Source organism: Salvelinus fontinalis, unplaced genomic scaffold (genome assembly GCF_029448725.1).
Source record: "Salvelinus fontinalis isolate EN_2023a unplaced genomic scaffold, ASM2944872v1 scaffold_0184, whole genome shotgun sequence".
NCBI lineage: Eukaryota > Metazoa > Chordata > Actinopteri > Salmoniformes > Salmonidae > Salvelinus > Salvelinus fontinalis.
Window position 1 is genome coordinate 126454 of NW_026600393.1, and position 26165 is coordinate 152618.

The 26165-nt window shown below is 50.2% G+C and overlaps 1 protein-coding gene across 5 annotated transcripts in view; it reads left to right on the top strand.

Annotated features, from left to right (window-relative positions):
- Nucleotides 1-16194: 16194 nt before the first annotated feature.
- Nucleotides 16195-26165, top strand: part of LOC129844157 (zinc finger protein 638-like) — a 43095-nt gene continuing 33124 nt past the window's right edge. For 3 of the 5 annotated variants that reach the window (XM_055912569.1, XM_055912572.1, XM_055912574.1), the window contains exons 1-5: nucleotides 16209-21705; nucleotides 23122-23183; nucleotides 23516-23554; nucleotides 24214-24495; nucleotides 24646-24746. In XM_055912569.1, coding sequence (XP_055768544.1) covers nucleotides 20062-21705; nucleotides 23122-23183; nucleotides 23516-23554; nucleotides 24214-24495; nucleotides 24646-24746 — 2128 coding nt within the window. In that variant the 5' untranslated portion in view covers nucleotides 16209-20061. Of the gene's footprint in view, nucleotides 21706-23121; nucleotides 23184-23515; nucleotides 23555-24213; nucleotides 24496-24645; nucleotides 24747-26165 lie in introns of all 5 variants that reach the window. The other 2 variants (XM_055912570.1, XM_055912571.1) reach the window with 2 other exon arrangements.

Consider the following 26165-nt stretch of genomic DNA (forward strand, 5'->3'; position numbering starts at 1 on the left):
TGGGACTGTGTTCCTGTCTTTATCCTGTGATGGGGGGTAGTGGGACTGTGTTCCTGTCTTTACCCTGTGATGGGGGGTAGTGGGACTGTGTTCCTGTCTTTATCCTGTGATGGGGGGTAGTGGGACTGTGTTCCTGTCTTTACCCTGTGATGGGGGGTAGTGGGACTGTGTTCCTGTCTTTATCCTGTGATGGGGGGTAGTGGGACTGTGTGTCTGTCTTTATCCTGTGATGGGGGGTAGTGGGACTGTGTGTCTGTCTTTATCCTGTGATGGGGGGGTAGTGGGACTGTGTTCCTGTCTTTACCCTGTGATGGGGGGTAGTGGGACTGTGTGTCTGTCTTTATCCTGTGATGGGGGGTAGTGGGACTGTGTTCCTGTCTTTACCCTGTGATGGGGGGGGTAGTGGGACTGTGTTCCTGTCTTTATCCTGTGATGGGGGGTAGTGGGACTGTGTTCCTGTCTTTATCCTGTGATGGGGGGGTAGTGGGACTGTGTTCCTGTCTTTATCCTGTGATGGGGGGTAGTGGGACTGTGTTCCTGTCTTTATCCTGTGATGGGGGGTAGTGGGACTGTGTGTCTGTCTTTATCCTGTGATGGGGGGTAGTGGGACTGTGTGTCTGTCTTTACCCTGTGATGGGGGGCAGTGGGACTGTGTGCCTGTCTTTATCCTGTGATGGGGGGTAGTGGGACTGTGTGTCTGTCTTTATCCTGTGATGGGGGGTAGTGGGACTGTGTGCCTGTCTTTATCCTGTGATGGGGGGTAGTGGGACTGTGTGTCTGTCTTCCTGTGATGGGGGGTAGTGGGACTGTGTCCCTGTCTTTACCCTGTGATGGGGGGCAGTGGGACTGTGTGCCTGTCTTTATCCTGTGATGGGGGGTAATTGGACTGTGTGCCTGTCTTTACCCTGTGATGGGGGGTAGTGGGACTGTGTTCCTGTCTTTATCCTGTGATGGAAGGTAGTGGGACTGTGTTCCTGTCTTTATCCTGTGATGGGGGGTAGTGGGACTGTGTTCCTGTCTTTATCCTGTGATGGGGGGTAGTGGGACTGTGTTCCTGTCTTTACCCTGTGATGGGGGGTAGTGGGACTGTTTCCCTGTCTTTATCCTGTGATGGGGGGGTAGTGGGACTGTGTGTCTGTCTTTACCCTGTGATGGGGGGTAGTGGGACTGTGTTCCTGTCTTTACCCTGTGATGGGGGGTAGTGGGACTGTGTGTCTGTCTTTACCCTGTGATGGGGGGTAGTGGGACTGTGTGTCTGTCTTTATCCTGTGATGGGGGGTAGTGGGACTGTGTGTCTGTCTTTACCCTGTGATGGGGGGTAGTGGGACTGTGTGTCTGTCTTTATCCTGTGATGGGGGGTAGTGGGACTGTGTTCCTGTCTTTATCCTGTGATGGGGGGGTAGTGGGACTGTGTGTCTGTCTTTACCCTGTGATGGGGGGTAGTGGGACTGTGTGTCTGTCTTTACCCTGTGATGGGGGGTAGTGGGACTGTGTGTCTGTCTTTATCCTGTGATGGGGGGTAGTGGGACTGTGTGTCTGTCTTTACCCTGTGATGGGGGGTAGTGGGACTGTGTGTCTGTCTTTATCCTGTGATGGGGGGTAGTGGGACTGTGTTCCTGTCTTTATCCTGTGATGGGGGGTAGTGGGACTGTGTGTCTGTCTTTATCCTGTGATGGGGGGTAGTGGGACTGTGTGTCTGTCTTTATCCTGTGATGGGGGGTAGTGGGACTGTGTGTCTGTCTTTACCCTGTGATGGGGGGTAGTGGGACTGTGTGTCTGTATTTATCCTGTGATGGGGGGTAGTGGGACTGTGTGTCTGTCTTTATCCTGTGATGGGGGGTAGTGGGACTGTGTTCCTGTCTTTACCCTGTGATGGGGGGTAGTGGGACTGTGTTCCTGTCTTTATCCTGTGATGGGGGGTAGTGGGACTGTGTTCCTGTCTTTATCCTGTGATGGGGGGTAGTGGGACTGTGTGTCTGTCTTTATCCTGTGATGGGGGGTAGTGGGACTGTGTTCCTGTCTTTATCCTGTGATGGGGGGGGTAGTGGGACTGTGTGTCTGTCTTTATCCTGTGATGGGGGGTAGTGGGACTGTGTGTCTGTCTTTACCCTGTGATGGGGGGTAGTGGGACTGTGTGTCTGTCTTTATCCTGTGATGGGGGGTAGTGGGACTGTGTGTCTGTCTTTATCCTGTGATGGGGGGTAGTGGGACTGTGTGTCTGTCTTTATCCTGTGATGGGGGGTAGTGGGACTGTGTTCCTGTCTTTATCCTGTGATGGGGGGTAGTGGGACTGTGTTCCTGTCTTTATCCTGTAATTGGGGTAGTGGGACTGTGTCCCTGTCTTTACCCTGTGATGGGGGGGTAGTGGGACTGTGTGCCTGTCTTTATTCTGTGATGGGGGGGGTAGTGGGACTGTGTTCCTGTCTTTATCCTGTGATGGGGGGTAGTGGGACTGTGTTCCTGTCTTTACCCTGTGATGGGGGGTAGTGGGACTGTGTGTCTGTCTTTATTCTGTGATGGGGGGTAGTGGGACTGTGTGTCTGTCTTTATCCTGTGATGGGGGGTAGTGGGACTGTGTGTCTGTCTTTACCCTGTGATGGGGGGTAGTGGGACTGTGTGTCTGTCTTTATTCTGTGATGGGGGGTAGTGGGACTGTGTGTCTGTCTTTATTCTGTGATGGGGGGTAGTGGGACTGTGTGTCTGTCTTTATTCTGTGATGGGGGGTAGTGGGACTGTGTGTCTGTCTTTACCCTGTGATGGGGGGTAGTGGGACTGTGTGTCTGTCTTTATTCTGTGATGGGGGGTAGTGGGACTGTGTTCCTGTCTTTATCCTGTGATGGGGGGGTAGTGGGACTGTGTTCCTGTCTTTATCCTGTGATGGGGGGTAGTGGGACTGTGTGTCTGTCTTTATCCTGTGATGGGGGGTAGTGGGACTGTGTGTCTGTCTTTATTCTGTGATGGAAGGTAGTGGGACTGTGTGTCTGTCTTTATCCTGTGATGGGGGGTAGTGGGACTGTGTTCCTGTCTTTATCCTGTGATGGGGGGTAGTGGGACTGTGTGTCTGTCTTTATCCTGTGATGGGGGGGGGGGGTAGTGGGACTGTGTTCCTGTCTTTACCCTGTGATGGGGGGTAGTGGGACTGTGTTCCTGTCTTTACCCTGTGATGGGGGGTAGTGGGACTGTGTGTCTGTCTTTATCCTGTGATGGGGGGTAGTGGGACTGTGTTCCTGTCTTTATCCTGTGATGGAAGGTAGTGGGACTGTGTGTCTGTCTTTATCCTGTGATGGGGGGTAGTGGGACTGTGTTCCTGTCTTTATCCTGTGATGGGGGGTAGTGGGACTGTGTTCCTGTCTTTATCCTGTGATGGGGGGTAGTGGGACTGTGTGTCTGTCTTTACCCTGTGATGGGGGGTAGTGGGACTGTGTGTCTGTCTTTATCCTGTGATGGGGGGTAGTGGGACTGTGTGTCTGTCTTTATCCTGTGATGGGGGGTAGTGGGACTGTGTTCCTGTCTTTACCCTGTGATGGGGGGTAGTGGGACTGTGTGTCTGTCTTTATCCTGTGATGGGGGGGGGGGTAGTGGGACTGTGTTCCTGTCTTTACCCTGTGATGGGGGGTAGTGGGACTGTGTTCCTGTCTTTACCCTGTGATGGGGGGTAGTGGGACTGTGTGTCTGTCTTTATCCTGTGATGGGGGGTAGTGGGACTGTGTTCCTGTCTTTATCCTGTGATGGAAGGTAGTGGGACTGTGTTCCTGTCTTTACCCTGTGATGGGGGGTAGTGGGACTGTGTGTCTGTCTTTATCCTGTGATGGGGGGTAGTGGGACTGTGTTCCTGTCTTTATCCTGTGATGGGGGGTAGTGGGACTGTGTTCCTGTCTTTATCCTGTGATGGGGGGTAGTGGGACTGTGTGTCTGTCTTTACCCTGTGATGGGGGGTAGTGGGACTGTGTGTCTGTCTTTATCCTGTGATGGGGGGTAGTGGGACTGTGTGTCTGTATTTATCCTGTGATGGGGGGTAGTGGGACTGTGTTCCTGTCTTTACCCTGTGATGGGGGGTAGTGGGACTGTGTTCCTGTCTTTATCCTGTGATGGGGGGTAGTGGGACTGTGTGTCTGTCTTTACCCTGTGATGGGGGGTAGTGGGACTGTGTGTCTGTATTTATCCTGTGATGGGGGGTAGTGGGACTGTGTGTCTGTCTTTATCCTGTGATGGGGGGTAGTGGGACTGTGTGTCTGTCTTTATCCTGTGATGGGGGGTAGTGGGACTGTGTTCCTGTCTTTATCCTGTGATGGGGGGTAGTGGGACTGTGTTCCTGTCTTTATCCTGTAATTGGGGTAGTGGGACTGTGTCCCTGTCTTTACCCTGTGATGGGGGGGTAGTGGGACTGTGTGCCTGTCTTTATTCTGTGATGGGGGGGGGTAGTGGGACTGTGTTCCTGTCTTTATCCTGTGATGGGGGGTAGTGGGACTGTGTTCCTGTCTTTACCCTGTGATGGGGGGTAGTGGGACTGTGTGTCTGTCTTTATTCTGTGATGGGGGGTAGTGGGACTGTGTGTCTGTCTTTATCCTGTGATGGGGGGTAGTGGGACTGTGTGTCTGTCTTTACCCTGTGATGGGGGGTAGTGGGACTGTGTGTCTGTCTTTATTCTGTGATGGGGGGTAGTGGGACTGTGTGTCTGTCTTTATTCTGTGATGGGGGGTAGTGGGACTGTGTGTCTGTCTTTATTCTGTGATGGGGGGTAGTGGGACTGTGTTCCTGTCTTTACCCTGTGATGGGGGGGGGGTAGTGGGACTGTGTGTCCTGTCTTTATCCTGTGATGGGGGGTAGTGGGACTGTGTTCCTGTCTTTACCCTGTGATGGGGGGGTAGTGGGACTGTGTGTCTGTCTTTACCCTGTGATGGGGGGTAGTGGGACTGTGTGTCTGTCTTTATCCTGTGATGGGGGGGTAGTGGGACTGTGTGTCTGTCTTTATCCTGTGATGGGGGGGTAGTGGGACTGTGTGTCTGTCTTTACCCTGTGATGGGGGGTAGTGGGACTGTGTGTCTGTCTTTATCCTGTGATGGGGGGTAGTGGGACTGTGTCTGTCTTTATCCTGTGATGGGGGGTAGTGGGACTGTGTTCCTGTCTTTTTCCTGTGATGGGGGGTAGTGGGACTGTGTGTCTGTCTTTATCCTGTGATGGGGGGTAGTGGGACTGTGTTCCTGTCTTTACCCTGTGATGGGGGGTAGTGGGACTGTGTGTCTGTCTTTACCCTGTGATGGGGGGTAGTGGGACTGTGTTCCTGTCTTTTTCCTGTGATGGGGGGTAGTGGGACTGTGTGTCTGTCTTTATCCTGTGATGGGGGGTAGTGGGACTGTGTTCCTGTCTTTACCCTGTGATGGGGGGTAGTGGGACTGTGTGTCTGTCTTTATCCTGTGATGGGGGGTAGTGGGACTGTGTTCCTGTCTTTATCCTGTGATGGGGGGGTAGTGGGACTGTGTGTCTGTCTTTACCCTGTGATGGGGGCGGGTAGTGGGACTGTGTTCCTGTCTTTATCCTGTGATGGGGGGTAGTGGGACTGTGTGTCTGTCTTTATCCTGTGATGGGGGGTAGTGGGACTGTGTCCCTGTCTTTACCCTGTGATGGGGGGTAGTGGGACTGTGTCCCTGTCTTTACCCTGTGATGGGGGGGTAGTGGGACTGTGTTCCTGTCTTTACCCTGTGATGGGGGGTAGTGGGACTGTGTCCCTGTCTTTACCCTGTGATGGGGGGTAGTGGGACTGTGTCCCTGTCTTTACCCTGTGATGGGGGGTAGTGGGACTGTGTTCCTGTCTTTACCCTGTGATGGGGGGTAGTGGGACTGTGTTCCTGTCTTTACCCTGTGATGGGGGGTAGTGGGACTGTGTTCCTGTCTTTACCCTGTGATGGGGGGGTAGTGGGACTGTGTTCCTGTCTTTATCCTGTGATGGGGGGTAGTGGGACTGTGTGTCTGTCTTTATCCTGTGATGGGGGGTAGTGGGACTGTGTGTCTGTCTTTATCCTGTGATGGGGGGTAGTGGGACTGTGTTCCTGTCTTTACCCTGTGATGGGGGGTAGTGGGACTGTGTTCCTGTCTTTACCCTGTGATGGGGGGGGGTAGTGGGACTGTGTGTCTGTCTTTATCCTGTGATGGGGGGTAGTGGGACTGTGTGTCTGTCTTTATCCTGTGATGGGGGGTAGTGGGACTGTGTCCCTGTCTTTATCCTGTGATGGGGGGTAGTGGGACTGTGTTCCTGTCTTTATCCTGTGATGGGGGGTAGTGGGACTGTGTTCCTGTCTTTACCCTGTGATGGGGGGGTAGTGGGACTGTGTTCCTGTCTTTACCCTGTGATGGGGGGGGGTAGTGGGACTGTGTGTCTGTCTTTATCCTGTGATGGGGGGTAGTGGGACTGTGTGTCTGTCTTTATCCTGTGATGGGGGGTAGTGGGACTGTGTTCCTGTCTTTATCCTGTGATGGGGGGTAGTGGGACTGTGTTCCTGTCTTTATCCTGTGATGGGGGGTAGTGGGACTGTGTGTCTGTCTTTATCCTGTGATGGGGGGTAGTGGGACTGTGTGTCTGTCTTTACCCTGTGATGGGGGGGTAGTGGGACTGTGTTCCTGTCTTTATCCTGTGATGGGGGGTAGTGGGACTGTGTGTCTGTCTTTACCCTGTGATGGGGGGGTAGTGGGACTGTGTTCCTGTCTTTATCCTGTGATGGGGGGTAGTGGGACTGTGTGTCTGTCTTTATCCTGTGATGGGGGGCAGTGGGACTGTGTCCCTGTCTTTACCCTGTGATGGGGGGCAGTGGGACTGTGTCCCTGTCTTTACCCTGTGATGGGGGGGTAGTGGGACTGTGTTCCTGTCTTTATCCTGTGATGGGGGGTAGTGGGACTGTGTGTCTGTCTTTACCTTGTGATGGGGGGTAGTGGGACTGTGTGTCTGTATTTATCCTGTGATGGGGGTATTGGGACTGTGTTCCTGTCTTTATCCTGTGATGGGGGGTAGTGGGACTGTGTGTCTGTCTTTATCCTGTGATGGGGGGTAGTGGGACTGTGTTCCTGTCTTTACCCTGTGATGGGGGGTAGTGGGACTGTGTGTCTGTCTTTATCCTGTGATGGGGGGTAGTGGGACTGTGTGTCTGTCTTTATCCTGTGATGGGGGGTAGTGGGACTGTGTGTCTGTATTTATCCTGTGATGGGGGGTAGTGGGACTGTGTTCCTGTCTTTATCCTGTGATGGGGGGTAGTGGGACTGTGTGTCTGTCTTTATCCTGTGATGGGGGGTAGTGGGACTGTGTTCCTGTCTTTATCCTGTGATGGGGGGTAGTGGGACTGTGTTCCTGTCTTTATCCTGTGATGGGGGGTAGTGGGACTGTGTGTCTGTCTTTACCCTGTGATGGGGGGTAGTGGGACTGTGTGTCTGTCTTTATCCTGTGATGGGGGGGGGTAGTGGGACTGTGTTCCTGTCTTTATCCTGTGATGGGGGGTAGTGGGACTGTGTGTCTGTCTTTATCCTGTGATGGGGGGTAGTGGGACTGTGTTCCTGTCTTTATCCTGTGATGGGGGGTAGTGGGACTGTGTGTCTGTCTTTATCCTGTGATGGGGGGTAGTGGGACTGTGTTCCTGTCTTTATCCTGTGATGGGGGGTAGTGGGACTGTGTGTCTGTCTTTATCCTGTGATGGGGGGTAGTGGGACTGTGTTCCTGTCTTTATCCTGTGATGGGGGGTAGTGGGACTGTGTGTCTGTCTTTATCCTATGATGGGGGGGGGTATTGGGACTGTGTTCCTGTCTTTATCCTGTGATGGGGGTAGTGGGACTGTGTTCCTGTCTTTACCCTGTGATGGGGGGTAGTGGGACTGTGTGTCTGTCTTTACCCTGTGATGGGGGGTAGTGGGACTGTGTTCCTGTCTTTACCCTGTGATGGGGGGTAGTGGGACTGTGTGCCTGTCTTTACCCTGTGATGGGGGGTAGTGGGACTGTGTGCCTGTCTTTACCCTGTGATGGGGGGTAGTGGGACTGTGTGTCTGTATTTATCCTGTGATGGGGGGTAGTGGGACTGTGTGTCTGTCTTTACCCTGTGATGGGGGGTAGTGGGACTGTGTGTCTGTCTTTATCCTGTGATGGGGGGTAGTGGGACTGTGTGTCTGTCTTTACACTGTGATGGGGGGGTAGTGGGACTGTGTGTCTGTCTTTATCCTGTGATGGGGGGTAGTGGGACTGTGTGTCTGTCTTTATCCTGTGATGGGGGGTAGTGGGACTGTGTTCCTGTCTTTATCCTGTGATGGGGGGGGGTAGTGGGACTGTGTTCCTGTCTTTACCCTGTGATGGGGGGTAGTGGGACTGTGTCCCTGTCTTTACCCTGTGATGGGGGGTAGTGGGACTGTGTCCCTGTCTTTACCCTGTGATGGGGGGTAGTGGGACTGTGTTCCTGTCTTTACCCTGTGATGGGGGGGTAGTGGGACTGTGTTCCTGTATTTATCCTGTGATGGGGGGTAGTGGGACTGTGTGTCTGTATTTACCCTGTGATGGGGGGTAGTGGGACTGTGTGTCTGTCTTTATCCTGTGATGGGGGGTAGTGGGACTGTGTGTCTGTCTTTATCCTGTGATGGGGGGTAGTGGGACTGTGTTCCTGTCTTTATCCTGTGATGGGGGGTAGTGGGACTGTGTTCCTGTCTTTATCCTGTGATGGGGGGTAGTGGGACTGTGTTCCTGTCTTTACCCTGTGATGGGGGGTAGTGGGACTGTGTGTCTGTCTTTATCCTGTGATGGGGGGTAGTGGGACTGTGTGTCTGTCTTTATCCTGTGATGGGGGGTAGTGGGACTGTGTTCCCTTCTTTACCCTGTGATGGGGGGTAGTGGGACTGTGTGTCTGTCTTTATCCTGTGATGGGGGGTAGTGGGACTGTGTTCCCTTCTTTACCCTGTGATGGGGGGTAGTGGGACTGTGTTCCTGTCTTTACCCTGTGATGGGGGGTAGTGGGACTGTGTGTCTGTCTTTACCCTGTGATGGGGGGGGGGGGTAGTGGGACTGTGTTCCTGTCTTTACCCTGTGATGGGGGGTAGTGGGACTGTGTGTCTGTCTTTACCCTGTGATGGGGGGCAGTGGGACTGTGTTCCTGTCTTTATCCTGTGATGGGGGGTAGTGGGACTGTGTGTCTGTCTTTACCCTGTGATGGGGGGGTAGTGGGACTGTGTTCCTTTCTTTACCCTGTGATGGGGGGTAGTGGGACTGTGTGCCTGTCTTTATCCTGTGATGGGGGGAGGGGGGGGGGTAGTGGGACTGTGTTCCTGTCTTTACCCTGTGATGGGGGGTAGTGGGACTGTGTGCCTGTCTTTATCCTGTGATGGGGGGTAGTGGGACTGTGTCCCTGTCTTTACCCTGTGATGGGGGGTAGTGGGACTGTGTGTCTGTCTTTATCCTGTGATGGGGGGTAGTGGGACTGTGTTCCTGTCTTTACCCTGTGATGGGGGGTAGTGGGACTGTGTGTCTGTCTTTATCCTGTGATGGGGGGTAGTGGGACTGTGTGCCTGTCTTTACCCTGTGATGGGGGGTAGTGGGACTGTGTTCCTGTCTTTATCCTGTGATGGGGGGGTAGTGGGACTGTGTGTCTGTCTTTATCCTGTGATGGGGGGTAGTGGGACTGTGTTCCTGTCTTTACCCTGTGATGGGGGGTAGTGGGACTGTGTTCCTGTATTTACCCTGTGATGGGGGGTAGTGGGACTGTGTTCCTGTCTTTACCCTGTGATGGGGGGTAGTGGGACTGTGTTCCTGTCTTTATCCTGTGATGGGGGGTAGTGGGACTGTGTGTCTGTCTTTATCCTGTGATGGGGGGTAGTGGGACTGTGTTCCTGTCTTTACCCTGTGATGGGGGGAGGGGGGGGGGGGTAGTGGGACTGTGTGTCTGTCTTTATCCTGTGATGGGGGGTAGTGGGACTGTGTTCCTGTCTTTACCCTGTGATGGGGGGGGGGGGGTTAGTGGGACTGTGTTCCTGTCTTTACCCTGTGATGGGGGGTAGTGGGACTGTGTGTCTGTCTTTATCCTGTGATGGGGGGTAGTGGGACTGTGTGCCTGTCTTTACCCTGTGATGGGGGGTAGTGGGACTGTGTGTCTGTCTTTATCCTGTGATGGGGGGTAGTGGGACTGTGTGTCTGTCTTTATCCTGTGATGGGGGGTAGTGGGACTGTGTTCCTGTCTTTATCCTGTGATGGGGGGTAGTGGGACTGTGTGTCTGTCTTTATCCTGTGATGGGGGGTAGTGGGACTGTGTGTCTGTCTTTATCCTGTGATGGGGGGTAGTGGGACTGTGTGTCTGTCTTTATCCTGTGATGGGGGGTAGTGGGACTGTGTGTCTGTCTTTATCCTGTGATGGGGGGTAGTGGGACTGTGTGTCTGTCTTTATCCTGTGATGGGGGGTAGTGGGACTGTGTTCCTGTCTTTACCCTGTGATGGGGGGTAGTGGGACTGTGTGTCTGTCTTTATCCTGTGATGGGGGTAGTGGGACTGTGTGTCTGTCTTTACCCTGTGATGGGGGGTAGTGGGACTGTGTGTCTGTCTTTACCCTGTGATGGGGGGTAGTGGGACTGTGTGTCTGTCTTTATCCTGTGATGGGGGGTAGTGGGACTGTGTGTCTGTCTTTATCCTGTGATGGGGGGTAGTGGGACTGTGTTCCTGTCTTTATCCTGTGATGGGGGGGGTAGTGGGACTGTGTTCCTGTCTTTACCCTGTGATGGGGGGTAGTGGGACTGTGTTCCTGTCTTTACCCTGTGATGGGGGGTAGTGGGACTGTGTGTCTGTCTTTATCCTGTGATGGGGGGTAGTGGGACTGTGTGTCTGTCTTTATCCTGTGATGGGGGGTAGTGGGACTGTGTGTCTGTCTTTATCCTGTGATGGGGGTAGTGGGACTGTGTGTCTGTCTTTATCCTGTGATGGGGGGTAGTGGGACTGTGTTCCTGTCTTTATCCTGTGATGGGGGGGTAGTGGGACTGTGTTCCTGTATTTATCCTGTGATGGGGGGTAGTGGGACTGTGTTCATGTCTTTACCCTGTGATGGGGGGTAGTGGGACTGTGTGTCTGTCTTTACCCTGTGATGGGGGTAGTGGGACTGTGTGTCTGTCTTTATCCTATGATGGGGGGGGTAGTGGGACTGTGTTCCTGTCTTTACCCTGTGATGGGGGGTAGTGGGACTGTGTTCCTGTCTTTACCCTGTGATGGGGGGTAGTGGGACTGTGTTCCTGTCTTTATCCTGTGATGGGGGGTAGTGGGACTGTGTTCCTGTCTTTATCCTGTGATGGGGGGTAGTGGGACTGTGTTCCTGTCTTTATCCTGTGATGGGGGGTAGTGGGACTGTGTTCCTGTATTTATCCTGTGATGGGGGGTAGTGGGACTGTGTTCCTGTCTTTATCCTGTGATGGGGGGTAGTGGGACTGTGTGTCTGTCTTTATCCTGTGATGGGGGGTAGTGGGACTGTGTTCCTGTCTTTATCCTGTGATGGGGGGTAGTGGGACTGTGTGTCTGTCTTTACCCTGTGATGGGGGGTAGTGGGACTGTGTCCCTGTCTTTACCCTGTGATGGGGGGTAGTGGGACTGTGTTCCTGTCTTTACCCTGTGATGGGGGGGTAGTGGGACTGTGTTCCTGTATTTATCCTGTGATGGGGGGTAGTGGGACTGTGTGTCTGTATTTACCCTGTGATGGGGGGTAGTGGGACTGTGTGTCTGTCTTTATCCTGTGATGGGGGGTAGTGGGACTGTGTGTCTGTCTTTATCCTGTGATGGGGGGTAGTGGGACTGTGTTCCTGTCTTTATCCTGTGATGGGGGGTAGTGGGACTGTGTTCCTGTCTTTATCCTGTGATGGGGGGTAGTGGGACTGTGTTCCTGTCTTTACCCTGTGATGGGGGGTAGTGGGACTGTGTGTCTGTCTTTATCCTGTGATGGGGGGTAGTGGGACTGTGTGTCTGTCTTTATCCTGTGATGGGGGGTAGTGGGACTGTGTTCCCTTCTTTACCCTGTGATGGGGGGTAGTGGGACTGTGTGTCTGTCTTTATCCTGTGATGGGGGGTAGTGGGACTGTGTTCCCTTCTTTACCCTGTGATGGGGGGTAGTGGGACTGTGTTCCTGTCTTTACCCTGTGATGGGGGGTAGTGGGACTGTGTGTCTGTCTTTACCCTGTGATGGGGGGGGGGGGGTAGTGGGACTGTGTTCCTGTCTTTACCCTGTGATGGGGGGTAGTGGGACTGTGTGTCTGTCTTTACCCTGTGATGGGGGGCAGTGGGACTGTGTTCCTGTCTTTATCCTGTGATGGGGGGTAGTGGGACTGTGTGTCTGTCTTTATCCTGTGATGGGGGGTAGTGGGACTGTGTTCCTGTCTTTACCCTGTGATGGGGGGTAGTGGGACTGTGTTCCTTTCTTTACCCTGTGATGGGGGGTAGTGGGACTGTGTGCCTGTCTTTATCCTGTGATGGGGGGAGGGGGGGGGGGTAGTGGGACTGTGTTCCTGTCTTTACCCTGTGATGGGGGGTAGTGGGACTGTGTGCCTGTCTTTATCCTGTGATGGGGGGTAGTGGGACTGTGTTCCCTTCTTTACCCTGTGATGGGGGTAGTGGGACTGTGTTCCTGTCTTTACCCTGTGATGGGGGGTAGTGGGACTGTGTTCCTTTCTTTACCCTGTGATGGGGGGTAGTGGGACTGTGTGCCTGTCTTTATCCTGTGATGGGGGGAGGGGGGGGGGGTAGTGGGACTGTGTTCCTGTCTTTACCCTGTGATGGGGGGGTAGTGGGACTGTGTGTCTGTCTTTACCCTGTGATGGGGGGTAGTGGGACTGTGTCCCTGTCTTTACCCTGTGATGGGGGGTAGTGGGACTGTGTGTCTGTCTTTATCCTGTGATGGGGGGTAGTGGGACTGTGTTCCTGTCTTTACCCTGTGATGGGGGGTAGTGGGACTGTGTGTCTGTCTTTATCCTGTGATGGGGGGTAGTGGGACTGTGTGCCTGTCTTTACCCTGTGATGGGGGGTAGTGGGACTGTGTTCCTGTCTTTATCCTGTGATGGGGGGGTAGTGGGACTGTGTGTCTGTCTTTATCCTGTGATGGGGGGTAGTGGGACTGTGTTCCTGTCTTTACCCTGTGATGGGGGGTAGTGGGACTGTGTTCCTGTATTTACCCTGTGATGGGGGGTAGTGGGACTGTGTTCCTGTCTTTACCCTGTGATGGGGGGTAGTGGGACTGTGTTCCTGTCTTTATCCTGTGATGGGGGGTAGTGGGACTGTGTGTCTGTCTTTATCCTGTGATGGGGGGTAGTGGGACTGTGTTCCTGTCTTTACCCTGTGATGGGGGGAGGGGGGGGGGTAGTGGGACTGTGTGTCTGTCTTTATCCTGTGATGGGGGGTAGTGGGACTGTGTTCCTGTCTTTACCCTGTGATGGGGGGGGGGGTGTTAGTGGGACTGTGTTCCTGTCTTTACCCTGTGATGGGGGGTAGTGGGACTGTGTGTCTGTCTTTATCCTGTGATGGGGGGTAGTGGGACTGTGTTCCTGTCTTTACCCTGTGATGGGGGGTAGTGGGACTGTGTGTCTGTCTTTATCCTGTGATGGAGGTAGTGGGACTGTGTGTCTGTCTTTACCCTGTGATGGGGGGTAGTGGGACTGTGTGTCTGTCTTTACCCTGTGATGGGGGGTAGTGGGACTGTGTGTCTGTCTTTATCCTGTGATGGGGGGTAGTGGGACTGTGTTCCTGTCTTTATCCTGTGATGGGGGGGGTAGTGGGACTGTGTTCCTGTCTTTACCCTGTGATGGGGGGTAGTGGGACTGTGTTCCTGTCTTTACCCTGTGATGGGGGGTAGTGGGACTGTGTTCCTGTCTTTACCCTGTGATGGGGGGGTAGTGGGACTGTGTTCCTGTCTTTACCCTGTGATGGGGGGTAGTGGGACTGTGTGTCTGTCTTTATCCTGTGATGGGGGGTAGTGGGACTGTGTGTCTGTCTTTATCCTGTGATGGGGGGTAGTGGGACTGTGTGTCTGTCTTTATCCTGTGATGGGGGTAGTGGGACTGTGTGTCTGTCTTTATCCTGTGATGGGGGGTAGTGGGACTGTGTTCCTGTCTTTATCCTGTGATGGGGGGGTAGTGGGACTGTGTTCCTGTATTTATCCTGTGATGGGGGGTAGTGGGACTGTGTTCATGTCTTTACCCTGTGATGGGGGGTAGTGGGACTGTGTGTCTGTCTTTACCCTGTGATGGGGGTAGTGGGACTGTGTGTCTGTCTTTATCCTATGATGGGGGGGGTAGTGGGACTGTGTTCCTGTCTTTACCCTGTGATGGGGGGTAGTGGGACTGTGTTCCTGTCTTTACCCTGTGATGGGGGGTAGTGGGACTGTGTTCCTGTCTTTATCCTGTGATGGGGGGTAGTGGGACTGTGTTCCTGTCTTTATCCTGTGATGGGGGGTAGTGGGACTGTGTTCCTGTCTTTATCCTGTGATGGGGGGTAGTGGGACTGTGTTCCTGTATTTATCCTGTGATGGGGGGTAGTGGGACTGTGTTCCTGTCTTTATCCTGTGATGGGGGGTAGTGGGACTGTGTGTCTGTCTTTATCCTGTGATGGGGGGTAGTGGGACTGTGTTCCTGTCTTTATCCTGTGATGGGGGGTAGTGGGACTGTGTGTCTGTCTTTACCCTGTGATGGGGGGTAGTGGGACTGTGTTCCTGTCTTTATCCTGTGATGGGGGGTAGTGGGACTGTGTTCCTGTCTTTATCCTGTGATGGGGGGTAGTGGGACTGTGTGTCTGTCTTTACCCTGTGATGGGGGGTAGTGGGACTGTGTTCCTGTCTTTACCCTGTGATGGGGGGTAGTGGGACTGTGTCCCTGTCTTTATCCTGTGATGGGGGGTAGTGGGACTGTGTTCCTGTCTTTACCCTGTGATGGGGGGTAGTGGGACTGTGTGCCTGTCTTTACCCTGTGATGGGGGTAGTGGGACTGTGTCCCTGTCTTTACCCTGTGATGGGGGGTAGTGGGACTGTGTTCCTGTGTCCCTGTCTTTACCCTGTGATGGGGGGTAGTGGGACTGTGTTCCTGTGTCCCTGTCTTTACCCTGTGATGGGGGGTAGTGGGACTGTGTTCCTGTGTGCCTGTCTTTACCCTGTGATGGGGGGTAGTGGGACTGTGTGCCTGTCTTTGCCCTGTGATGGGGAGTTATGGGTAGTGTAGTGACACATTGGGCGTCCGAGGGCAGTAGACTTCAGCACAGTCATCCGCCAACAGGATCATTTTGACAAATTCCTCAGCTACTCCATGAGAATGGGGGGCGCGTAGACTCAGCCAATCTAAGGCTGATATAGTCTCTCTTTGGCTCTAATGCACAGGTGTCCAACTCATTCCACAGAGCGGGTTTTTGGCTCCTCCCATGTACTTGATTGATGAATTAAGGTCACTAATTAGGAAGGAACTCCCCTCACCTTGTTGTCTACGGATTAATTTAAAGGGAAAAAACTAAAACCTGCAGACACTCGGGCCCTCCATGGAATGAGTTTGACACCCTGCTCTAATCTATAATCAATCTATAATCCCAAATGTGTTTTGACACCCTGCTCTAATCTACAATCAATCTATAATCCCAAATGTGTTTTGACCGTAATGTGTTCATTCATCCCCCCACACAAATCAGGCAATCTGTTCATCCTCCGTTTCATAACAGACCTCCATCTCCTCTCCGTTTCATAACAGACCTCCATCATCTCTCCATCCTCCTCCTCTCCGTTTCATAACAGACCTCCATCATCTCTCCACCCTCCTCCTCCTGTCCCGTCCCGTCTCTATTCATTCTTCCATCTTTCACGTGGATAAATCATCAGAGCTGATTTGAACCTGGGTCCCTTCTGCTTGCATTAAAACTGTGTTAGCCTTCCGAGCTAAGGCCTATATGACATTAGTTTAAGGTGCTTTCGCAGGTAGCCGAGTGGTTAGAGCGTTGGGCTAGTAACCGTAAAGGTTTGCTAAATTGGAACCCCGAGGTGACAAGGTAAAAATCTGTCATTCTGCCCCTGAACAAGGTAGGTAAATAAATAAATTATGTTAAACTTGGTAAATGATTCTGTGAACGTGATGTTGATGTAGGGCTAGGGTTCCCCCATCTGGTGAAAAATAGCTCGTACAAGTTCCTCCAATCAACTACTCTGTTTTCATTGGGTTAGGTCTATGACGTTGTTCCAATGAGAAAGTCAAACGCGCATGCGCAAATCCGTTGCCAGTCAAGCGTCCGTGGAGCCGCCTGAAGAGAAAGAGAAGTACGAGATATCTCCATAGAAAATAACCGAAAATAACAGAAGGTATGTAACAAAAACCTATTTCACAAGACAGAAGAGATCAGTTATTGTTCATATGTGTGTTTTAAAACGGACAATACCGTTGGCTGGAAGTAGAAACTCGGGTTTGTGTCCTCTGTCGCATGCGACGCTTATTAATGCAACACGGTACAGGAAATACAAAATGGTGGGCTGATGTTTTTCGGAAAGTCGAAGACGCAAAAGGCAGCTGTGATCTATGATCTATCACAGCTTAGGGTGACCACATTTAAAATGTCCCCAAATGCGGGACATCCGTAGGACAGTGTAGCCAAGACACAGATATATATGTTTTGTGTGCAGCACAGCTCCCCTCAAAATACAGCCCCTGCTCATTGTTTACTCAGAGAAAGAGGTGAAGATGTTTCTCCACAGATAGAAGAATAAGACAGATATTTCACCGGATGTAATGTGAAGTTGTATAAATGTGAAGCATCTGCTTGGCGTTGTTCACTCTCTTACCAAATATGGTAGTGAGAAGAAGCAGTGACCCGGCAGTGGAAAAAGATGGAAGGAGATGGATTTTAGCCGATATTCTGCAGATGTTGTCATCGATGAAACATTTCATCTCGACACAGTTTTCTGTTCCGAACAGACTAAGTTTTGTATACGTTTTTTTTTTAAACCTTTTATCAAAGGTTTAAATGTTTTATTGTTTTGAGTGTTAAGGTGAATTGAGTTATTGCACCTCAGTGTAGGCGTTCCCTAACGGAAATATGCAAATATACTAGAATGCGCCAATAGGATCTCTAGCTTGTTCCGCCCACAATGACTAATTTGTTGCCATTTGAAACGTCAGGCTTTGGGTGATCAGGTTATGCTATTGCATTTGGATCTGTTATGTTGAAATGTTACACATTTATCATGATGTGATCTTCCAAGACATTAATTCAGATCAAGCTTCATGGGACTCCCAATCACAACAAGGTTGTGATACAGCCCAGGATCGAACCAGGGTCTATAGTGACGCCGCTGTGCCTCTCGGGATCCCAGTAATCACCCTTATCACAGCCTAGCCAAAAACCAATCTTCTGGTTTTCTGGGGAATCTGTAGGATTTTAATATGCATTACAAAACTTCCCTTTGGATGGGGGGGCTAGCTGTAGTGTGTATCTGATTGTTTGTCTAGCAATGCTAGCTAGCTAATATTTTGCAGCCTGTAAAAAGCGTGGCACTGCTAGCACTAGCTACTACATTTCTGTTAGCTAGCTAATAGTTTACAAATGGCAGTTTTCTGATTATTTATGCATTTGGATTGACATCTGCTCTGATTTGTGAGTTGTAACACTAGCTAGTCAGCCACCTGGCTCGGTGACTAGCTTCTTGCTTCTTGTGGAAGTGCACATGACCAATGAACGAGCAGATGCCGTTTAGGTCAAATGAGGACACTGCTCAGGCTAGCCTGGAAACCCCCCCGACGTTGATTTGCATTGAATTCAACATCGGGCGTAACTGAGCGTTTTGTATCAGGAAAGTTACCTCACACGACCTCTACAAGCAATAATTCTGAATAAAATGTTTTAACTTACTTTACCGGTTGTCTGTGCGGTTGGTCCTTTTTGCAGGTAGGAATGAGACCGTGTACCCACGGGAAATCCATAATTGCATCAACCTTTTCAAGGTGAATATGATAGGTGATAGAAATATGAATCCACTAAACAGCGCTTTGAAAAGGTTGATGCAATTATGGATTTCCTGTATCATCGTCTTGAAAACTTGACATTCCTACCTGCGGAATAAATAAATAAAAGTGGATCAACCGGTGAAGCAAGTTTCAACATTCTAGAAGTCGCATGAGGAAACTTTCCCGATCTAAATGCTAATTTGTGCCCGACGTAGAGAATTTAAATGAAATTTAACGTGAGGTTTTCGGGTCTTTACTCGGACACAGCATCATCTGTCGGCGAGGACGACCAAGTCCAACCTCGGTTTTTCCCCCCCTAAGAACCACATGGCGTTATCAAATGATACACGTTTTTTTTGTTGCTGTTTTCTATTTAGTAGACAATTCAATGTTAGTCCCCGTCCCCATGGTAACCTCTCAAACAATCCATTCCGACCAGGTGTTTGAAATGTGTGCTCTCACCCAGCTATTAAAAGGCGGCTATTTAAGAGACTGCATTTCATTGGAAGTTTGACGGAATGTATTTTCCGCCATTTTAATACGTTGCTGTTATAGAAGATGTTGGTTTCATTGCTTAATAATGATAATAATAAAAATGTTTGCTGTTGAAATATGTAGGTTTTCCATCAGGTCTTATAGGCCTTGTTCCTCTCATGATCACTGCAACGTAATAGAATAATGTATTGACATTATTGTGTAACTACAAAAAAAATATCTTAGTTGTACCTTTTTTTTACATTGTTATGCAAGTATTGGACTTGTTTTTTGTATCGTCAAATGCAGTAGTTTGGGGTCCTGCCACGTGGTCAGCTCTTAACATCAGTTGATCTCTGTGTGTTTTTTAATCACACGTGAAAACTCTACAGCCTTCCTATGAGTATAGAAGATCCTGATGCAAAGATACATGATTTATATATACTAAGCCCAACCAGGGTAGTAAACTGCTTAAAATTCAGGCTCGGGTACGTATTCTCCTTGCACCTATTTTACCCACTATCTTTCTCTGGTGGTGATGGGTTCCCTTTTCTCAAAACTGTTTTTCTATGAAGCAGGTTTTGAAGTTCAGCTTTCATGTCTCAGAGCTTTGCACCGTGACTTTAACGAGTTTGATCAAATAAATACGTTGTTTAAGAATATAATCTCGTCAATATTGTGGGGAAGTGTATTATTGTGGTTTAGAGACATGGATTGGTTTAGTTGACTCTCAGGTGCAGTGTTCTGTTTGGTTATAACACCTTTCAGACCGTTGTCTTGGGGAGCTCCGTGACAACTAACCCTGACACCGTTTATTGATTTATGCATCCACATAACCTTTCAAATTTTGTTTCCATCTTCATTCGATTATCAATAGCTTACACTTAACCCTACTAAATCTGATCTTTAGCTCTTTAGCTAAACTAGTAAGGCCCGTTTCATTACTGAATAAACTATTTGCCTTAGCGGTCTATTATCTTAAAAGTATGACTGTAAACCTTTTTGTTAAAAAAAAGCTTCTTGCAAATTTCACTAAAGCAGTGCATGGAGTTTGTAAAATAAGGTTGTATGTTTTCACGATGACTACTTCTCCCCCTCCTGCCTGTTCCCTGTTTGCTTGCTGTTTTTCTGTCCTCCAGTGAAGATGCAGGAACCATCTTCTTCTGCTCTGACCCAACCAACAGAACCCTGATGATGTTCTAGAAGCTGTTCTAGAACAGTTTGACACAGAACTGATTTGAAAAGTGTTTCAGTGTGAAATAGACTGGAAACTGACCAAACCGATCAATTGCAGAAATCCAGTCTGCTTTCCAGTTTGATTACTACTGTCCATAGCCCTGTCCCAGGGCGAGCCAGAGAGAAGACCAGCCAGTAACCCTCCTGTGTGTTTCTCCTCTCCAACTCTTTCAGCTTTGCGTTGCTATTGGATCGTTGCGCTGCTCTCCTTTCCGGCCCGCTGAATCCGATTGGAGGGCTGGGAGTTGGGATCCCGCCCCCGCAGCGCCTCCCTGCAGTTGGACCAGCTCGTTACCGCTGCAACCGCCACTTCTGCCGCCAACCCCCGCCACTACCCGCCACTCACCCCCATCCACCTCCTCTCGCCCCCCTCATCAACCTTCTCAAAGCAGCAGCTACCGTCAATAACATGTCCCGTCCCCTATATAACCCCTTGGGGGATCAGTACTCTTCACAGGCCAAGAGAACTGCCGCCCAGATGGGGCAATACGGACTCACACAATCCCAGGCCGGAAGGGACCCTCTGGGGGGCTCCCGTCTTGGTCTGGGGTCTGGTGGTGGTGGTGGTGGTTCTTCCGGCCAGGGAGGCATGATGTCCTCGATGGTGTCCCAGCAGATGGGGTATGACCCGGGGCAGAGATCGACCGGGATGACCCCGGAGTTGGAGAGCTCCATAGACCACCACATCCGCGGGGCCAGAGAGGAGGTGAGGCTGCTCAGCCAGTTGATGCAGCAGAATAAGAACCCGCAGGTCTCCCTGGACGCCCAAGACCTTCGCCTAAGTCACGACCCCATGGACGAGCTCTCGTCTGGGGGAGGGCTGGGCGGTTACACCCCTGGCCGGACCTCCAGAGACCAGCAAGGTTCCATGGACTCCTGGGATGGCTACCTGACCCAGTCTGCTTCATCCAAACTCTTCTCCTCCGCCCGTCCTCAGTACCAAAGCCAAACCTCTGGGTTTGGAGGTGCGGGAGTGCTGGGGTCCACCTCAAGGGGTTCCGAGACTCCCATGAGCGCATCGGCCGCAGCCTCTCGTCCAGCCCGGTACACATCCGAGTCCGCCAGCAGCATCCTGGCGGGTTTCGGCTTGTCCAACGAAGACCTGGAGCTCCTCAGCCACTACCCAGACGATCAACTGACACCAGACAACCTGCCCTTCATCCTCAGAGACATCCGCATCCGTAAGGCCAATAGAACTATGGATGGGGACCGTCGACTCAAGGTAGACGGTGGACCTGGCCCAGGGTCCGACCGCGATGGTGGACGACTGAGCAAAGTGATCGATTACGAACATTCTAGTGCTACTAACTACGACAGTTATGACGACGGCGATAACAGCCAACCCGATAATTACGGCGCTCGCAATCCGCTCACGAAGGAGACGTCAAATTATGACATGGTCAGAGACTCGCTGAGCGGGTACGCCGGCCATTCCATGACCTCCGACCTTTCCAAGCAGCGTACCCAACAGCAGCACATCCACAGCCCTGCGGTCCAGAGCTCCATGAAAGTCACAGACTCTCGCATCGGCCTTCCTCTGCCTTCCAGCCAACCCCAGCAGACCCTCAAAACCCACGGCTCATCTCAAGCAACATCCAAGCCCATGAACATCCCTGTCCGCAGCGGAGACCAAGGACTCAACCGACTCCTGGCGTCCCAGAATCAAGGCAACGCTCGGGGCCACGCTCAGCCCCGGTCCGGCCTGGTGGTTCTTGGTGGTGGAGGTGGTGCTGGGGTCGGAATTCCAGGACTCCGGGTTGGAGGTGTCCCGATCGGGGTTCCTCCTCCCACGACACCCCCCATGTGGCCTTCCTTATTCCCCATCATGAACCCGTCGATTCCACCTCCTGGTCATGTTCCGGTGACAGTTCCTCCGCCCCGGATTGGTCCGATGCCTTCCTTGCTCCAGCAGAGGAACCTACCTCCCCCGATGATGATGATGATGCCGAAGAGGTTACCGACCCCGACCATGATGAGTGATTACTCCGCTGCTTCTCCCAGAATCTTTCCTCATACCTGTTCTCTCTGTAACATAGAATGTTCCCAGTTAAAGGTGAGTTTTTTTTTTGTTGCCATACCTGTCTTTACCTGGGTTCTAAATACTGTTTGATTTTCTATCCTGGAAGGCCAAAATACTATTTAGGTTTGTTACTACCTGGTTTGTTTCTACCTGGTATGTCTGTTTCCGTCCCGGATAATAGACCAGGTGTTTTATCCCTCCAGAAAACAACTCCAGACGTTTTGTTTCAGGAGTTGAATCAAGTACATATAAAGTCTTTGAAATCTCAAATAGTATTTGAGCCCAGTTCTGATCTTCTTCATACTGATTCTGTGCCTTTAAAAAAAATATATATATATATTTTTAAAACTCATGTTGTAACTCAAGACTTTGCTTGTTGAATTATTTTTGTTTATTAAAACACTTCAGTCTAGCTGTGCGATTGTCACATGTATTTCACGTGAGGTGAGATGTTCTAAAATGGATGAAAATAAAACAAAGAAAAGCCTTTTTTTTTTTGTTTAAAAATATATATTTTCTCCTCGGGGAATATGAAGACATCGAATCCTGGACTGAATTCAACATTATTCTATTGTCGTTATTGAAAATTGTGTAATGTCATGAGATATTTTTACATTTTTAGATGTTTATTTTATTTTTTTTAAACCTTGAAATATTGTCATTTTATTTGTTTGTAACGGCCATTTTTAAGACATTCCGTTATAAAATGCATTTTTATTTGTGACTTTCGATGACCGTGATTTGCCTTGAGGAAGAGGAGTGCTCGAAGACGATACAACCAACGACAAGATGAGAAGCTGCCAGAGAACAACAACCAATCAATGAACTGTATTTATAAAGACCTTCTTACGTCAGCTGATGTCACAAAGTGCTGTACAGAAACGAGTTTAGGCTCTATCTCTAGACATTGACCGTTGTCAATTAATGGACTATTTACGCCACTTACATTTTTTAAAACTCAAACCCCTGTATCATTGTATTATACCCTTGTTTGTAAACCAATGACACAACACATTACTAACTGCGTTTTTAATTATTATATACAATTGATTTAGTTACTTTGGGAAGTAAGTTATTTTTTGGGAAGAAGATGGCTGCCAAGAGACTGAGGAGAGAATCCATTCCAGAGAAGACCCCCGGAAGATTCCAGATGCTGCTATTTTTTTTCCTCCAGCATCAGACTTTTGCCTATAATCTTTTTTTCTTGGTAGAACAGAGAGCCTATTTTTACTATGTTATTTTTCCAACATTGTATAAATCCACTGCTGCTATGAAAGCAGAAAGAAATTGGACTCTGGTGCAAAAAATAAAATTTAAATAGCTATTGAAAGTGCTTGATTTAGAGGAGTTTGGGGGAAATTGGTGATGATGTAGAGAGGTTTGGATGAGGAGGAGGAGGATGAGGATGATGACCCAGACTGATTGTCTCTGTGCTGTTTTGATCAACAGGACTGGATCGAGCATCAAAACACCGGCCTCCACGTTGAGAACTGCCGTCTACTCAGGAAATCGTGAGTCTTCTTCTCTCTCTTTTTATAGATCACTTCTCCCTTTCTCTCTTTTATCAGTTAGTCCCCCCCTCAATCCTTTATATCCCCCCCCCCCTCAATCCCTTGTACCCCCCCCCCCTTTGTATCCTCTCCCCTCATCACCTCCTCTAAAAACCCACTGGAGGAAAAAGTCTGAGTGGGGAGGGGCTTGATGTCTTTTCCAATACAGTTGAGAATAATGAGCGGAGATTTGGATGTGAGGAAAATCACGGAAATACGAATTGAAATCTACCTCCGCTGATGACATCACGTTGCAGCTAGTGCTAATCACCTGTACCCTTTCCTCCTTACAGGTATCCCGACTGGAAAGGGGAAACTGTCGATATATCAAGGTGAGTCCCCTACCTGTCCTGGGTTCTAAAATAGAAGATAATTAAATGTTGTCCCTTCGATGTAGGTCACTGCTGAATGAACGGTTTAGCAAGTTGAGTCTTAGCATCTGGTGGAAGTATGTAAACACTCCCCTTTTTTCATCCTTTACGTTACCAACCAGAATAACTTCATCAGTCTGACCACCTTCTCTTCGTTCTCTCATCCTCCTTCTGTCTCCCTCCTCCCCCTCTCTCTCCCCATTCCTCCCCCTCTCTCTCCCCATTCCTCCCCCTCTCTCTCCCCATTCCTCCTCCTCTCTCTCCCCATTCCTCCTCCTCTCTCTCCCCATTCCTCCTCCTCTCTCTCCCCATTCCTCCTCCTCTCTCCCCATTCCTCCTCCTCTCTCTCCCCATTCCTCCTCCTCTCTCTCCCCATTCCTCCTCCTCTCTCTCCCCATTCCTCCTCCTCTCTCTCCCCATTCCTCCTCCTCTCTCTCCCCATTCCTCCTCCTCTCTCTCCCCATTCCTCCTCCTCTCTCTCCCCATTCCTCCTCCTCTCTCTCCCCATTCCTCCTCCTCTCTCTCCCCATTCCTCCTCCTCTCTCTCCCCATTCCTCCTCCTCTCTCTCCCCATTCCTCCTCCTCTCATTCTCCCCATTCCTCCTCCTCTCATTCTCCAGCCCTTCTAGTAGAAATGACAGCAGCCGGTTGTCCTCCAAGCGCCGCCAGACAACACTCTCCACCTCCCGTTCTCCGTCCTGGTCTCGCTCTCCTTCTCCCCGCCGCTCTTCCTACCACACCCCTTCCTCCTCTACTCGCCGAACTCGATCCAGGGAAAGATCCCGCGAACGATTCCGCGAACGTCGACACAACACCGCCACACGGCGTTCCCGCTCCCGGTCTCCGTGCTCACTTCGGGGCAGGGAGAGAGAACGTGACCCTCCGGCCTCTTCATCCCGGAGGTAAGATAACAGATTTTTAAATGAGTTGATATGTATGAATATTCCTCTTTTAAATGAGTTATGTATGAATATTCTTCTTTTAAATGAGATATGTATGAATATTCTTCTTTTAAATGAGATATGTTTGAATATTCCTCTTCCTTCATCCAGGTCGCGCTCTAGGAGCCATGAGCGGGAGAGAACGAGGAGGAGCAGCCTGCCGAGGTCTAACAGTGCTGAGAGACTGGCCAAGAAACTACTGGAGTCATCTGGTGAGACACACACACACACTGGAGTCATCTGGTGAGACACACACACACACACACACACACACACTGGAGTCATCTGGTGAGACACACACACACACACACACACACACACACACACACACACACACACACACACACTGGAGTCATCTGGTGAGACACACACACACACACACACACACACAGTGAAATGCTGAATACAACAGGTGTAGTAGACCTGACAGTGAAATGCTGAATACAACAGGTGTAGTAGACCTTACAGTGAAATGCTGAATACAACAGGTGTAGTAGACCTTACAGTGAAATGCTGAATATAACAGGTGTAGTAGACCTTACAGTGAAATGCTGAATACAACAGGTGTAGTAGACCTCACAGTGAAATGCTGAATACAACAGGTGTAGGTAGACCTCACAGTGAAATGCTGAATACAACAGGTGTAGTAGACCTCACAGTGAAATGCTGAATACAACAGGTGTAGTAGACCTCACAGTGAAATGCTGAATACAACAGGTGTAGTAGACCTCACAGTGAAATGCTGAATACAACAGGTGTAGTAGACCTCACAGTGAAATGCTGAATACAACAGGTGTAGTAGACCTCACAGTGAAATGCTGAATACAACAGGTGTAGTAGACCTCACAGTGAAATGCTGAATACAACAGGTGTAGTAGACCTTACAGTGAAATGCTGAATACAACAGGTGTAGTAGACCTCACAGTGAAATGCTGAATACAACAGGTGTAGGTAGACTTTACAGTGAAATGCTGAATACAACAGGTGTAGTAGACCTCACAGTGAAATGCTGAATACAACAGGTGTAGTAGACCTCACAGTGAAATGCTGAATACAACAGGTGTAGTAGACCTCACAGTGAAATGCTGAATACAACAGGTGTAGTAGACCTCACAGTGAAATGCTGAATACAACAGGTGTAGGTAGACCTCACAGTGAAATGCTGAATACAACAGGTGTAGTAGACCTTACAGTGAAATGCTGAATACAACAGGTGTAGTAGACCTTACAGTGAAATGCTGAATACAACAGGTGTAGTAGACCTCACAGTGAAATGCTGAATACAACAGGTGTAGTAGACCTCACAGTGAAATGCTGAATACAACAGGTGTAGTAGACCTCACAGTGAAATGCTGAATACAACAGGTGTAGTAGACCTCAGTGAAATGCTGAATACAACAGGTGTAGTAGACCTCACAGTGAAATGCTGAATACAACAGGTGTAGTAGACCTTACAGTGAAATGCTGAATACAACAGGTGTAGTAGACCTCACAGTGAAATGCTGAATACAACAGGTGTAGTAGACCTGACAGTGAAATGCTGAATACAACAGGTGTAGTAGACCTTACAGTGAAATGCTGAATACAACAGGTGTAATAGACCTCACAGTGAAATGCTGAATACAACAGGT